Genomic DNA, 16,319 nt, shown 5'->3' with positions numbered 1-16,319 from the left:
ACTGCACTACTCCTACTCTCACATGGCACCAGGCACTATCGCTTCAGGGTAGGTTTTGATACTGGCAAGAGAAATCATGGGAGGATGTGTTTCATTTCCTTTTCATAGAAGTTTACCTTCAATCCTCCAAAAACTCAATGCCCTAAGCCACAAAATTTGGGAGGTAGAAGGCAAACATGAGAGAGCGAGGCTGTTTGCTAATCCTGTGTACGTTAGTGGAGGTTTCTAAATGGCTTGGCACATATTTTGTCTTTATAACAACCTACTAGGAGATACTGCTACAAATAAGAAGATAGACAGAGGGATAGTTTCAGTTTTTGAAGTTGAGTGTTATGGATGCTAATGTGAAACCCATAGAGCTCTCTGAACAGGTGTCAGTTCCAGTGAGAGGAGTGAACCAGTGTGTGATAAGTCCATGTGATCTTTGGATCATAACAGGCATCAAATCCACTCCTTTTGCTCATATTCTTCCAGGCTGGTCTTATTTTTCTGTCTATCTATGGATATTTCTATCTATAATTCACTGTGCATTATTTGGATTTTAACCCTCTATGTACCTAGGGGTCAGTGAAACAGCAATGGAGCAAACCTTCACACTTAGCGCCTAAAACCACTTCTGAAGAACAGAGGAAGGAGTCAAAGCCTGAAGCAAAAGAGCCGCTGACAAGAACCAATTCACTGTCACATTTTGTCTCTGGTAGGAAAGAAACTGCTTAAAATGTATGGCTCTTACCTTGCAACCTTGTCTGAAGAAATCCCATTTGAGTGTACTGGAGAAGGAGTAGGGGTTAGATCCTAATCCCTTCCTTGGTCCCACATCACCAAGGGCAAATTGTTTTCTCAGCACTCATATCTGGAGATTTACGGTGCCACATTTCGCTTTGATCACACTGTAGTCAGAACTAGTGTTGAAAGAAATGTGAATCAGGAGTTCCAGGTCATTTCACAGGATCGGGTCCCAAATGTAAAAGGTAAAATGCACGCAGAACTATTTTTAACAGCATTCAGTTTCCATGGGGTTTCCTAAGCACACAAGAACAATGTGCTCACCACCCATCTGCCTATAAGTGAGTTGAAGGCTGGGAGGAAGTCTGAAATGAGTGCTCTCGTTTGGCCTGGGTGTGAACACAGGGCATGGCAAAGAACTGGGGTCATCTTACTGGGTTTTATAAGTTTAGGAACCAAAATATATTAGGCTTAGAAAATCTATTCTTTTGTTGCTCGAAGTGGTTATTGCCTGAATAATGTATCGTAGAAGTTTTGATGTGAAATGCAAAGATTTTCTGCGGAAGAGCAAGACTCAGCAAGTTTTTAAGGAAAGAGTACAATGTCTAGCTGCACAGCAAGCTGATGTGAAATGCACCTGTGTTTTATTCACAGTAGCTCAGCCACCGGCACCGGGGGATAAAGATGAAATCGGCCACTTGAAGAAAGCCAGTAGTGCTGCTCCCGACCAGCCATCATGGATGGAACTTGCCAAAAAGAAATCTCAAGCTTGGAGTGATATGCCCCAGATTATAAAATAGAATTACGCAAATGAATAACATCATTTATAAATAAATCAGCTACTTAATTGAACTTCTACAGACCAAGTAGTCACAGTGAAGAATCTCTGATATATTAGTAAGAAGGCTCTTACTATACAGCTGTGGAGAAAGCGTGCAATAGGTGCAGTCAGAAAGTTTACCTTAAGCAATTGTAGCAATCAGGACTGCAATGGCAATGGATTACTTAAATTACGCTGAGAACATCCTCACACTTTGGAAAACAAAATTTCTGCTTTATGTATTTCTTGTGTTTTCTTCCTTTAAGGGCGTTTGCATCAAAAGAGGATCTTTGCTAAACTTTGCTGAGTTTCAGTTGTTGCAGTTCTGTTTGATATATTTTTTCTCTGTTTACATTTATGAACTGTGCACTAACATCCCGGTTCTGTTGATGTGTGTCACTGGAATTGCCTCACTCTTTTTCTATCAAACTGTAGAAGTTTTCATGAATGGCTTCTAGTGAGTACTCTGCTAAAATGTGCTGCTTGGACTCTGTGTTTGCTGAGCTGAACCAAGTGGTTCAGTCTCTGATGTTAGATTACATTTCACGAGGCACGGCACATTTATGCATGACCATGAATAAAAATTCCTCAGGTTCTTCTGTGAGCAGCCTTGGTTGTATGATATTTGTTAGAAGGTGACCAATAAGGAAACTGGACCGAAGTTGGAAGCTCATTGAAGTTACTTTTCGACCTGAATTTATCTGCAACTATCTTCTCTTTATGTGAAATCATCATTCTCAACTAGGAGCGTGGTGTTAGCACCAATGGACGATTTTGCAAGCTAACGATAAATCCCATTGGGGAACTTCCTGGAAATTTAATACCCAGGAATTAATGCTGAGGAAACCTAGCAGTGGCTAAGGCAAACATTTCTCTCTGTCTATGTATGTATGTGTGAAATATTGCCTTAATTCTGTGCTCCCTAGGCTTATTTATGTATATATTTGTGATTTTCTTTCTCTTTCAGAAAACATATATATATATATATACAGGGAGACCTTAGGGAATGTAAGATTTCCTAAGAAACACATCTGCAGTTTGGAAGTTTTGGTTGTGTTGTCTTCTTTAAGGAGGTGGGGAGTAAAAGCTGGCCTAATGATTATTCCATTTTGCAACAAACAGCGCATTGGAACATGTGAATACCCAAGGCACTGTGGTAGATTCACCCTGATGGACAACAAAACGACACCACAGCCACTACCTACCATGGGACCCACCTTTCAGGCACTGCTCCACATGGGTCCCCAATGGGCAGCAGCTCCTCCAGCCCTCCCACCCCACTGCAGGCTGCTCTTCATGGGCTGCAGCTCTGGCCCTGGCGCTGCTCTTCCTGTTCTGTTTTTGTATCCAGGTGATACTGTAGGACCAGCAGAAAAAAATAGGTACATTTTGCACGAATTACTAAAAAGATTTTAACTCCCTCTGTAATAATTTTTTAGCATATAGTGTTATTTTAATATATATTGTTACTATGTTGTAGCAATCTTGAAAAAATGGTTTCTGTATTGAAGGAGTGTTCTCTAGTTATTGCCATAGTCCTTACCCATACCCTGTGCTAAGAGGATGACATTTTCAGGAAATACAGTGAAAAATGCAGTCTGTCTCCTTGCAGTCCTTGTTTAAAATCATTAAATTGCTGAATTGTGACTGAATTTCTGGAGCATGACCTGTGCAGCTGCATGGGTAAGCATGGGAACCCATTGGACCATCTCCCGTTTTGACAGACAGACACTCAAGAATACCAAAGAAGCAAGATGGAGGTCTTCTGGCATGACCTGTGCAATCCCAAGGGAAAAAACCACCAGGTTCCCTGCTCCTTGTGTGGTGGTTCAGCTCTGAACAGGAGACTGGAAGCACCAAGGATGTAGATGATTTCAGGGTGCAGCTAGATGAACCAGTGGAAGACGAAACCCAACAAGAGTTGCTCAGTATGAAAGCCAAGGTCTTGGCCTCAGTGACTGCCACTGGCCTTGGCCTGTTCTTTGCCACGGGCCTTCGAAGATGGCGGTTGGAGGGCTCATCTTTGGCACATCATCCTGCCACAGGCACCAGTCTTTGTGAAAGACCCTGGGCTCTCTGAACCTCTCACCTGACAAGCTTTTGTTTTCTCACAGCATCTCTCTGCACACATAGAATCATAGAATCGCAGAAAGGCCTGGGTTGAAAAGGACCACAAAGATCACCTAGTTTCAACCCCCCTGCTATGTGCAGGGTCGCCCACCACCGGACCAGGCTGCCCAGAGCCACATCCAGCCTGGCCTTGAATGCCTCCAGGGATGGGGCATCCACAGCCTCCTTGGGCAACCTGTTCCAGTGCGTCACCACCCTCTGGGTGAAAAACTTCCTCCTAATATCTAACCTAAACCTCCCCTGTATTTTTTTTTTTCATTCTAAGTCAGAGGGCCCTGATACAGTCCTGATACAGCTGTGCTGTCAACAGGTAGGCAGAATGTAGGTTTGGAGTCTGTGTATTTTGCTTTGGACAGATGGCTTGTTTGTGGCCAAATACAAATGTATTTTTCTTCTCTGTGTGAAAAGTGATTTCTAGTTAACAATTCACACCACTGGAAAAGCCTTTCAGATCTGATCAGCTTTCCTGGGGACGTCACTGTGTGTTTCCAGCTGAGAAGCAGTATGACTGACTCAGGCTGATCCATTTTGCTCAGGCAGTTGCAATATACATTGCTGCTATAGAACTTGTAACACCGACATAAAATGTAAAAATTCCCCCTTTGTTCATAACTCACGCGCATCAGCTCTCACAGTCTGAATTACAGTCAAGGAACACCAGCAAAATGGACTTGAAAACAGAACAGTTTCCTTTCCCAGAAGTGCTTTGTGATGCATCTGTGGCTTTCTGTCCAAGGCGCAAGGTGACACTCTGCAATCAGTTTCTGTCCCTGGCGGTGAAGTACTGTATGCAATGCAAACACAGTGTGGACCGTGCCTCTTTCTGTGCACAAAGGATAGAGTTGGCGACTCACCCAATTTACAAGTTGGATTATCAGCATGAGCCACCTGTGGAGCTCAGTAACCGTCAGTAAAAAATTACGACCAAATGATTTTTAATGTACAGCAAACCATAATACATCTTTAAGGCCAAAATAGCCCTCTGGCCTTTACTTGGATACAGTGTTTTGCGCTGTGTTGCTTTTGACAGTAAAAACATTTACTACATACAAAATCTTGTAGCAAGGAGCTCGCTGTTATTTTGCAATGCCATCAATTCCCTCTTAGTCCAGAGGAGTGTAATAAACTTGCCAAACTGTTTGCCTTGTACATGTGATGAGCATTCTGCTGCGAGTGACAAAGGTTTAACTACCGGGTTTGGTGTTTGCGGTTAGCAGATCGCTTTTGTACTGCTCTGGAGTCAAAGGCAAAGAAACGATTTGTGAGTGCTGGTCAGCGCTTTGTGGCTCGTGAATCAATGTGGAGTATCACTCCCGGATAGTTCTCTGCCTTGTGTTACTCTTTGAAGCTTCTTTGAAGCATGTCACCAGTGTGACACGTTTCCACAGGGTCCATTCAGATCTTCTTTTGTGACACCCTTGGAGCGCCTTTGCTTCCCCCGCAGATCCCAGTTCTCTTCTGTGCATTGGCTGTGTTCCCAGAAGGAAGCCCTCCCGGCTCACCTACCGCAGCTGAAAAAGAGGTCGCTCAGGAAAGCGTTGACCTCCGTCCCTCCCTGGGATCCCAGACGTCTCTCAAGAGCTGTTGGGAGCACAGCTCATTCTGCGCTGAAGTGTCGAAGCAAAGCGATGGAGAGCCATTTTGCTTCCTTCCACCTCTCACACCTTTGCAGACTGTGCTTTCAGTGATTTCTTTTTGTTAGCGTGCAAGGCTCCCTTTAGTTACTTGTTGGCATATGAAAGGGCACATGTTGCAGACTCACAGTCCCACTGAAGCCTGTTCTGCTGTCTTTAAGGATGCTGAACCAGCTGCGGTGGCGTATGAGGTCCTCCTCATTCCCCATAGCAAGAAATCCCCATTTTCCCCTAAATATAGTTTGACTTCTGAAGTTGAGAATTGACATGTAATTTTCTAACCTGCCTTTGAAAGTAAACTTTGTGAACTGATGGTTTCCCAGATGAGCCTTAAAGGTCCCTTCTAGCCAAGCCATTCAAACCAGGAGTTTCTGATCTGGAAAGCCAAGTTCGTCCCAAGTCAGGCTGTGCTGATGGTGCTTCCCAAAGAGATCCCATCCTCACTTTATTTTACTCCTTTTTTTAACCCTTCTGAATTTAATGCAACTGCCTGTAACCACTCCACAGCGCTGCCTACATTAGAGTGCCAACAAGAACAGCCTGGAAAGAGCAGACAACACTCCAAGTCATGACAAGAGGAGAATGAAGGTAACACCAGTTCAGGAAAACAGAGCCACCCTCTCAAAAGAAATAACAGAGAGACCATGATAAGCTGCTGGCTCTTCCTCTTCACACTCAGCACAGGAGATGATTTTGACAGGCACGGTGCCTGTGGACAGCACAGAAGTACATGGCCCTGTTCCCACTATGCACCATGGCTCTGTCTCCCTCAAGTCCCAGACCTCTTGGCAAATGCTCACCCCCACGCCTTCGGTGTACCTGTGGCTCATTGGCACAGCAAACCAGCACTCATGAGGGCCAGCCCACACCGGGCCCACTGCCAGCACCTGGCTTTGCTATGCGGCGCAGGAGGCCGCCTTCATGACTGCCCAGCTCTCTGCTTCTCCCTCTTCCACCTCTGTGGCTTTCCTCTTGTTTTCCCAAAGCAGCAGGTACCCTGAAGGCTGGCTGCCTTCCTTTTAATTCAGCCCAAGCACCGAGATCCCATTCCAGCAGCGGCAAGCAGGACAGCGGCTGCCTGGGGCAGCAGCTGTGAGTCACTTCTGATGGAGGCTCATGCAGTCCAGAGAGACACTGAGCTTTGGAATTGCCTCTTCATGCCAGGCTTTCCCTTTAGATGCCTCGATTACAGTGAGGATATAATTTATCTTACCTTGTGATCGTGGAGAGGAGATGTGGGCAGGCAGCTTTTGCCTTGACCTACTTCACTGAAGCAGCAAAGAACGCAGAGCTCTGCTGGGCTGAGGAAAATGGCAGCAACCCCCACCAGAACTCATCGTGTGGGCTTACGCTGACATGTGGGGGGGGGGGGCAGAGGGTGCTTATCCAAGGGGATAAACCCACGGTGGCTTTCCCACTTGCTTTTCCCCTTTGCACAAGTAGCTCCTCACCTCTGCCCAGAAAAGCCAGCCCTGCTCGGACACGGCCACTGGCACCATGCTGCAGAGCTGCAGTGTGCAGGCTGGGCTTCAGGTGTTGCAACCAGGATAGGGGGAGGAGAAGAGGTGGTTTCTTTGGCTGCTTTTACGCAGATTGATTGGCAAAAAAGAGCCTCTTAACTACACGCCCGCCTCAGGAATTGGGTTGAGCAATTTGGAGTCCTCATTAGAAAGTAACATATGAGCTTGGGAGAGCATAGGAGGACACACAGTTTCCTGTGTAACGTTATTGAAATACCACGAAAGAATAAAGTTGTATTTAAAGGGAACACAAATCTCCATCTTTCCTCAATAAAATGAACTTTGAATGCTATGCTTCCTCTAAATGCAAGTTGAAAAGTTCCACTTGTTAAAATATTTTATTTATGAGGGGAATGCACGGCTCCTAGGACGTGCGAGATTCTTCCTCCCAATTTAACGGGTGATTACACCTTTAAAAGGAAACAATTTCTGCTTCCAAATTCTGCTTTTCCCTTGGGCAGCTGAGGGCAACTTGCAGGTTGGGCACAGCAACTGTTGTGATGAGCCAGAGTACCTGACCTGACAACCAGCGAGCTGCTCTTCTGGCACCGAGTCACGCACCGGCCTTCAGCTGACCCCAGAGGTAACTCACAGACACACGGCTCACCTCCACTGACTCAATGTAGTCAGACGGGTCCATTCAAAACAATACGTATTGACTAACGAGTGAATTAAGCCATCGAATTCTGGCTCCCTGATCTCTTCAAGGTATGGTGCCCGATCTGCTGTGCATTTAATGGTGTTGTACTCAGATGCTTGTAGGAGTTGCTGTGGGTGTTTGCCGTGCTCGGGGACCTACCTTAGAGCAGCATGTTTTGATTACTGTAGCTTGATGTCATTGCTTGTCTCTTTCTGGCTAATTCATTTTATGAGCCTTCCCTGCTGTTAATAAACTCAGTGGTATTTAATTATTGAGACATTTCATAAAACTGTTTTGGAGACAGAGGCAAGTTTTATGTTCTGACTAAATAATTAAACATTATGCAAACGCTAACAACCCCAGCATTCTGGTTATGTAAAACAATACTTGGATGATGGCCTTGTTTGCACACTGAGTTAGTGTTGTCTGGCTGCAATGAGCGGCAGACAGAAGTATAATTCCCATTTAAAAACATAAACAGGTTTTGATGAAACAGGAAAGACACAGTGGTTAGGCTGAGGGCCAGCCTACCGACACACTGCGTAGGGAAGGTAGGACGTGCCCCCTGGAGAAGCCCTGAGCATCCCAGCCCTGGGCTGACCGTGCAGCTGGATGCCCCTCCTAAATGCATGTGGAAGGGGCAAGAAACACAGCTTGCGCCATGGGAGAGCAGGGGATGAAAGCCATTGCTTGCCATCAACCCGCTCGCCTGAGCCTGCCATGATGCTCTCCACTCTCTCCTTGTGTTCTCCCCCATTCAGCTCTGGCACTCAGGGACAAAATCCAGCCCCTTACAGCGTTAAGGTTTAATTGGCCGTAAACAGGTTTGCTGTGAGATGAGTCATCCTGCAGCCTGCCTTTGAACACGCTGGTACATATATGCCATAATTCTATAACCCAGGGTTAAGGTGTAATCACTCGAAAGCACAAAGGACTGTCTCTGTGTCAGCACATTGCTGTTATTCCTGTCCTGAAACAAAGCACTAGTATATGCGTGGCATGGAATATGCTGTGACATAACTATGGTGGTTATCAAACGTGTCATCTCTGACACATTACAAACTTCAGAAAGAGTTTGGTAATTGCTCACCGGGCTCCGGCTGCCAGGAGCATGTCTGGCTTTGATGGGTGCCTGTTCTGACCCTGTCCCATGTGCTCTCATTACCTGTGTGTCTGGTGGGAGGAATTAGCATCTGCCCACACGGTTGTACAGCACGCGGTATTGTGCTGGGAGCTGTCAATCAGAGAAGTACATTTTTGGTATAAAATACAATATCAACAGATTGCTCTTAAACTGCTGTTTTTCCTTTGTGCGCTGGGAGAGTAATTTGCATGTGATTGAGAGAGAGCTGAGCACCTCGTTTGCAGGTGGGGATGGGAAACTTAAAGCTTCCTTTGAATCTGCAAGAAAGGAATACATCGCTTTACTTAAAAAATGTGTATCCTCGGTGTCCTTCCTAGGGGATGGAGCTGCCTGGTAGTCCCAAACTTCTCCTGCTATTACTGTCACTTCTGTTGCTGGCTGGTGCTGCAGCGGTGCAGGTTATTCCAGCTACTCAGGTAGAGCTCCTGTTTGATGGAGGTTCATCTGTCTCTCTCCTAAAACCTTGCTCGAAAAAGTCCTCGGAGGCAGGAAATGGCACTCATTACTTCTAAATGCCATGAAGAGTGCTCATGTCCTACCTATGTTTCCCTTGCCATCCACTATCTCCTCACTGCTGCTGAGATATCCACCAGTTCACTTGGCGAGGAAGAGATGGGATTCTAAATTGGTAGAAAAATAACTCTAATGAAAGAAACATCACTAAAGCCTTTAAGTCAGAGTGACTTAATATAGCCCGGATTCCTGCTGCGATAGGGCAAGGAATGAGATCTTTTCATTACAGCAGAGCACCGGCTCTGTTTAAGTTGAGAGCAGCTTTGATAATTATTTTCAGCACTCCCGAGTTTACACACTCACAAGGTTTGCCTTGACACTTGCTGTGTCTCGGGGACACAAGTTAAGGTGCCTCATTCTTGCTACAGGTAATTCGAGCAAGAGGGTCTAAGACATCATTCTCTTCTTCCTTCTCTCTCTCCCTGCTCTAAGTCAGCTGCTGACAAAATCACTTTGCCACGCACCTTTGGGTTCGAATGACAGCTCTTATCCTCCCCTGTCTGATCTCAGCCACTCAGGATTTGAGTCCCCTTGTCCACAGCACTGTTGAAAGACTACCAGGCTACTTGGGGTAAAGCTTAGCGTGGACAGGTCGGTGGGGAGCATTGCAGGGCCTTGTAGAGATGTGGGCAGCGTGCGATGGGAGAGGCCGTGCTGCTTGGTCAGTGGGCTGCAGCTCTTGGACTGTGGCTACAGCAGATGCCTGTCAACCCAAGCCTTTGCTTTGGGAGCTTGGGATCAGAGCGGAAGGTGGTGGCGGTAAGGAAAGCCCAAGAGCAGGGGCTGTGCCTCTTTATCCTTTGAGGCAATGCTGCCTTGAACGTTGCCAGGCCACAGTTGATGACTGCTGATAGAACAGATGCTCACCCAACCATTGCATTGAACATCAGATTCCACATCCACAGTTATTTCTGAGAATTGGGTTTCCAAGAATGAGTGTCACACAGCTAACATGCTCACAGAGGCAGCCTGCTCTGTCCCTGTACACAAGCCCATCTATCAGTTTGCTGCTGGTTTACCAGCATCCCATCCATCTTCTGTTGGGAGAGGGCACTTTCGTTCTCCATCCTGCACTGTCTACAGCAGCACAAAATGTGCAGGCTCATCCTTCACCTGATGGTGAGAGCAGGAGAAAGCTCTTCATCCCAGAGATGGACTTGAGCCAATGGTTTCGTGCCAGGTTTTGGGCTCTTAACATCTGGTTCTAACAAAGTGAGTTGAGCCATGTCCTGCATAATGTGGCCTTCCAGTTGGAAGGAGGATTGGCGATGAAGAGCAGGGCTGGACCAGGCAACAAGAGATGTGAGACAAAGAAAACAAAGCAAAAACTAAAGCATAGCCAGCCCACGCTTTGGCAGGGGAGCCTGTGTCAGAAGCCCGGAGTATATGGTTTTAGTCTGTGCTTCTTGGCAATCAGGAGTTTAGATGCGCACTGTTTTTCCACATTTTGGCTCAGGTTTTACATATCCTTACGTCTTTGGAGAATATGCAAGTGCCTTAACCGTGCATCATTCAAATGGCTATTTGGGCACTTGCAGTGAGTGGAGCTAGAAAATGTTTATAGCTTGTAATAACTCTGCACAAAATAAAAGTAAGAGATACATATGAGTCAGCCCCTCTCAAAGCTTCATCTGACTATGTGACAATGGACCAGATTTTGAGAGACCCTTCTAAAATACCTTACTTTGCCTATGAAAGATGTCTTGGATTCTTTCCCAGTGCTGCCTGGCCCTGTATTGATTTTTGCTAGGAAAGAGTAACTTCAGAAACGTATGCGTGCCGAGGGCCTGATTCAGACTTCCCTCTAGCTGCAGTTTCCCTTCCATCAGTGGGCCAAACACCAAGTCCCCCCAAGGTAAGTGAGAGCAGACATCTTTTCAGTGTCTTGCTTATAAAGACGATGTCCAGTGCACAAAGTCTCGCTCTCAAATACTTCCCAGAAATCTTTTCCTTTGTCTTTTAGCAATCTCTCTCATGGTGGTGAGGATACCATGAAGCAGGCGCGTGGAAAATGAACTGACCATCAAATCGTCTAATTCTTAATATGATCTCCTCTCACTTGAACTCTCTCTTCAGGACTAGCTGTACCTGATTGCTCTTAACTTAGGTATCAGCTACTGTCAGCAATATGGGCACAATATGAACTTCAAGGCTTCCAGGTTTATGTTTATGTAATAGCAGGAACACGTTTGAAAGCTTCTACCTTCAGAAGGAGATGAATAAATGCAAATTTTCATCACCTCTGAACATATGGCAGAAGAATTTGCAGCTTAGAGAATGTTACCGCCACAGCGAGTGAAATGATGCTGTGGGGGTGAGGGAAGAGAAACACAAGCTTGGAGACACAGCTCTGTTTCTACCTCCCCAAGACAACGTGGAGAAGTTATGTGCTCTCCCCCATGTCAGTTCGCCCATTGTAGAGGTGGGCCGATAACGTACCTACAGGAGAGGAATCCTGATGTCTGCAAAGGGCACTGTTACACCCGACTTCTTAGTGAGACAGGTCTGTGAAGAGCAGCAGCATCACAGCGTGTAAGAGAAGGTTATTTCAGAATGCAGTCACAGAAATGGCAGAGTAAAGGTTAACTAAATTGAGCTTTTTTTTTCCCTTTCTTTTGCTACTGAGCATCTGCCTCTATCATCATTTTAATGTGATTTTCTACATCCGTCTATTTGTTGAGCATTAGCATCACAACAGATACTACACAAGCCACACATTCATAGCTGAACTATACATCTAGCAGCTTTGTGTATAAAAGAAGTTTACAATACTACAAAATTACAACGCTTTTTGCAAACGAGTCCAGTCATCAAAGCACTCCTTCGCTTTGGTCTGTAAAAATGTAATGAGATCTAAATCTGTATGAGCACCAGAAGTGTGAGGTGGGAGTACCGTTCCGTACTGTGAGGCTCACACTGTCGCACCAAGTCACCCAGAGGGGCTGCCCCTGCTGCAGGGCGAGTGGGCAATCGCTGCCAACCCTTCCCCACTTCTCATCGGGTACATTTGAGCTTCTCTTTGTTTTTATTGTTGCTGTGGCAAAGTGCCCAGCAGAACTAGTTTCACTGAGCGAGGTGCTCCCCTGGCGTGCAGCAGGAAAGATTTGGTAGCGATGGGCGTACAGCTGAAAAAGGCAGAGCTGGGGTGATATGGAGGGAGAAGAGCTGAGAGTCAGAAAGTGTTGGCTCTGTTAAATAAGGTTAGTGCTACACTGAGAATAAATCCTGTCTCTGAGACAGGATTCAATTATCAGCCAGTAGACACAGACAATTTCCAGACTGCCGTTCCTCAGCCAAGCAACCGTTAAGGCCTTTGCAGCTCACGGTCAAGCACCTTTACCTTTGTGCATCTTTCCTAATGGCCAGAGAAAGCCAGAGTATTAATGGTGTGAAATGCAGAAATGACGACGCCGGCCATGCTTCTGAATGATTTGGGAAACGTGCCTGGATAAAAAGAGCTCAAAATTTGCTAAATACTAATAATAGTGCTGCCCTACAAATGCATATTGACCAGAGGTGCCAGAAAGAATCACTGCAACGTACGTGAAATGATGGCAGGTCCAGAGCATCCTCTACCGATTTGTCTTTACTCTGACATTTAGGTAATAACAAATAATCCACAGCACGAAAGCTTTCCAGTGTCAAAATACAGAACAGAATAGTTTGGTTGGAAGGGACCATCGAACTTCCTGACCACTTCAGGGCCAACCAGAAGTTAAAGCATGCTGTTGAGGGCATTATCCAAACACCTCTTGAATGCTGACAGGCACTCTCCTGCACCCTGCCTTCCTTATTATGAAGCTAACTCCAGGAGCAGATGTCAGATGAACTGAGAAAATAACCACATTAACACTTACTCCATTGTTTGCAGAAGTTAATAGTTAATTGGATACTGTCAAGGTCCGGTTGGTAAACGCTCCTAGTGCAAACGGTCAGTCAGTGAGAGAGCAAAGAGTAGAAAGTATAAGATAGCCCTCCTCAAATAAATGCCATTAAACTCATCTTGTAACACATTCTTTCCTCCAGCAGACTTCTCTCTCCTGACAAAAGCACTTTCGTGCAAAAATGTCTCCAACCAATTTTGTTTTTCCTGGCACCGAAATGCAAAAATTCGTATCCCCATGCAACACTGATCTACTAAAGTCAAACAATGGCAGCTCTAATGTTTTTAGCTTGCTGGGATCCCCATAGAAATGCCTGTAGTAGATGTGCGTGCGCTTGTGTACATGCAGCGCCAGCCTTTGTTTCAAAGTTATTGTACCAAACGTGTAAACCATAAAAGGGAGAACTGAAGTACAAACTTACACCATAAATTCTCACCACTCAGCGTATAACACCACAGAGCAGCCAGCTGTCAAGGTCCTGCAAACTGCCCATATTGCTCCTCCTGCCCTTCCCTGGAGTTGCACCAGCCCCTCAGCACAAACACAGAGGGATACTGCACAGGTCACATAAAGGGGGAAAGAATATTGCAACGTGTTTAAGCTTTGGTTAAAAAATACTGATGTATGGAGTCTTGTCCAGTGTCACTTTTAAGACAGAATAGCTAATAAGATTGTTGTATGGTTCATCAAGTTCTGGTGGGGAACCATACCACTGCACCCAAGGTAAGAGCCTGAACTCAGAGCAGAAATGTCTGCTAGAGGTTTGGTGTCGATCAGGTGGAAGAAGAGAAAAAATGGGGAGGCAGTAAAGGGCTGAGCACTGTTAATCATGAGCAGTATCCAGTATGGCTTTTGCAAGGCAGAGAGCTTCCTACCGTGACCTGAGAGCGCTGATTTTAATGGGACCTTGCAAACCCGAAAACACATCACTTGATGCAACTTCTGGAGCCCATGAAAGGAACCATTGAAGAACAAGGTTTGCTTACTGAATGGAAACTCTGCAGCCCTCAGTAATGAACCATGGAACAGAGCTGCTGCTGCCCCCCTTTCCTCCCCACTTGCACGCCCCAGCAATAATAGCTCTCAGGAGGAAAGTGGGTTCACTTCCACACCTCCCAGCTGTGCTCGCCACACAGGGGCCCCTTCCAACTTGGGCTGCAGCAACGCAGACACTGCCCCACTCTTGCAAGCAGCACAAAGGACAGAGGGCCCATTGAGCCGGTGTGAGGAACAAGCTGCCCTTTAAGGAGAGCAGCTCCCAACAGACGCTCTGATTAGCACTGCAGAAACTCATGGCCATCATCACCAGCTGTAGGTGTCCCCGTTCATCGCAGAGGAGTTGGACTAGATGGCCCTTAAGGGTCCCTGCCACTTCTAATGGCTCTATGACATGCATCCTCACTCAGAAGGCCAAGGGCTTCATGCAGGAGCCACCACGTAGATCTCTGGCACCATTAAACTTAGTAATGAATCTCCCCCAGGTGCATACAGGAGGGTAAACAATGAGACATTTGAACAGGGAATGTTTTCTGAGACTCTTCCATAATAGCCAAACTCCAGAAAACGCAGCCCAACAAACGGCAATAAGTGTTAACTACCAACTACGGCCAGCCGGCTCTGACCCCAACGCACTCACTGAAGGGAAGCCTCGCGAGACTGAGTCATTTATACCCACGGCCGAGGAGAGCGGCAGATGACGCAGCCAATCAGCGACGCTTCCCGGACAGGGCGGGGCTTCCGCGCCGGGGGGCGGGGCGGAGCTCCCGGCGCGTCGCTGACGAGGGGAGGGCAGGGGAGCGGCAGCTCCGGCGCCGGCCGAGGCAGTCGCTGGTGGCCGCTCTGCTGCCCGCGCCCCGCGGCTCCCTCTGCCGGAGGCAGCACACAGGTGAGGCTGCCTGCGACCGACACCCTCTACCCCTGCGCTCCCTGGGCGCCCGTTGCCAGCTCCGCGCTCGCCTCGCAGACCGCCCTTTCCACTCCGTTCGCCCCCTGCTCCGCTTTCGCGGGCTACGGGCGGGCGTCCTTTCCCTCCGCAGCCTCCCGCGCCGGGGTTCCCTGAGGGGAGGAGGTTGGGGCCGTACTCCGCGCTCCGCGTGCACCTGCACGCAGCCGGACCTGCCGCTCGCGGCTCCTGGTGCCGCCCCCGCGCTCTGCCCCGCGTCGGGGTCCGGAGCGGCGCTGCTGCCCCCCCCCACCCCGCTGCGCTTCGGTGCTCGGGGAGCGCCGCGCTTCCGTCCCCGTTCAGTGTTTGCCCGCAGCCCGCGGCTTGCAGCAGAGTTTGCGGTCCTTCCTCCTCCATTTCCCCCCCCCCCCCCCACTCCCCCCCCCCCATCTCCGCAGCCGCGGCTGGCGTCCGCGGCCGTAACTGGTGCTGCCGTCCGCGGGTAAACAGCGGCGGAGGAGAGCCCGACTCGCTCGGGACGCGGCGCTCGGAGCGCGGGGTCACCCCGCTGCTGCCGGCGGCGGGGGGACGGCGCAGAACGAGGGCTGCAATCGGGCCGGTGCCCCCCGGTTGAGGGTGCGGGGCCGGATCCCAGCTCTGTGCCCGGCTCCGTCAGGACCCGGCACCCGCTCTCGTCCTCTGCCGGGTCTGGCGCTGCTTGGCTTCGGTCGCGCACCGCCAGGCACGGCGGAGCCCAGCGGAGCCTCTGCAGGGCGCCGGTGTCTCTCGGGCTGTACGGTCTGCGGTTGGAAACGTGCTTCGCGCGTACTGCGGGAGCCGCTGGGTACGGGCGGGAACTTGGCGGTTTATTTGAGGTCCGGTTCGGTGGTGCCGGGTCCGTCCGGTACCCGTGGCCTGCGGGGACCCTCCTGCAGTGGGAGAGCTTCGAGTCACGGCGGCGTTGGGAAACGGAGAGCGGCTTAGGGTGGGAGGGACCCGACGGGTCGTCTGGCTCCAATGTCACGGGCTTCACGTATGTGGTTGTGCCCCCTCAGAACGTCGCCTCGAAGCGGCTTGCCCCTCGGTTAAATTAGCTTAGTTCGGGCTGTAAATTACCGAGGAGATCCGAAGCGACCACCTACGGGTCAGATCGTTGGCGTGCATGTAGGATTTTGCTGGTTCTGGAAGCCGGGATGCTTCTGGCACATGCGTGGCCTTGACGTGTGCCATTTGGTTCAGCGAAATGCCTGAAGGGAGGTCTGAGTGGTGCCGGGCTGCTGCTGAGCTCTTGGAGCCTGTGGGCGAGGGGTACGGCGCTGGGAGAGGGAGCTGAAAGCAGACCCAGGCAGCTCCAAACCCACGGTCATTATTCATCTGACACACTTTTGCTCAAACTTAGAGCAAATTGAATCGCATTACCGTCAAG

General features: G+C 48.4%; 2 protein-coding genes across 15 annotated transcripts in view; both read left to right on the top strand.

Moving 5' to 3' along the window:
* CRACDL (capping protein inhibiting regulator of actin dynamics like) overlaps positions 1-3,142 on the top strand; it is a 63,599-nt gene extending 60,457 nt beyond the window's left edge. For 10 of the 12 annotated variants that reach the window (XM_046901131.1, XM_004938496.5, XM_004938494.5 and 7 more), the window contains 2 exons: positions 562-697; positions 1,381-3,142. In XM_046901131.1, coding sequence (XP_046757087.1) covers positions 562-697; positions 1,381-1,526 — 282 coding nt within the window. In that variant the 3' untranslated portion in view covers positions 1,527-3,142. The remainder of the gene's footprint in view (positions 1-561; positions 698-1,380) is intronic. The other 2 variants (XM_003640533.6, XM_040657346.1) reach the window with 1 other exon arrangement.
* Positions 3,143-14,787: 11,645 nt separating this feature from the next.
* Positions 14,788-16,319, top strand: part of MGAT4A (alpha-1,3-mannosyl-glycoprotein 4-beta-N-acetylglucosaminyltransferase A) — a 79,919-nt gene continuing 78,387 nt past the window's right edge. For 2 of the 3 annotated variants that reach the window (XM_015277716.4, NM_001012824.2), the window contains exon 1: positions 14,788-14,896. The gene's annotated coding sequence lies outside the window, so the exon portion shown is untranslated. Of the gene's footprint in view, positions 14,897-15,391; positions 15,738-16,319 lie in introns of those variants that run through there. The other variant, XM_046940944.1, reaches the window with a different exon arrangement.

This window comes from Gallus gallus, chromosome 1, assembly GCF_016699485.2.
Source record: "Gallus gallus isolate bGalGal1 chromosome 1, bGalGal1.mat.broiler.GRCg7b, whole genome shotgun sequence".
Lineage (NCBI taxonomy): Eukaryota > Metazoa > Chordata > Aves > Galliformes > Phasianidae > Gallus > Gallus gallus.
Note: the sequence above shows the minus strand (reverse complement) of the source record. Positions and strands in the feature narration are given on the sequence as shown.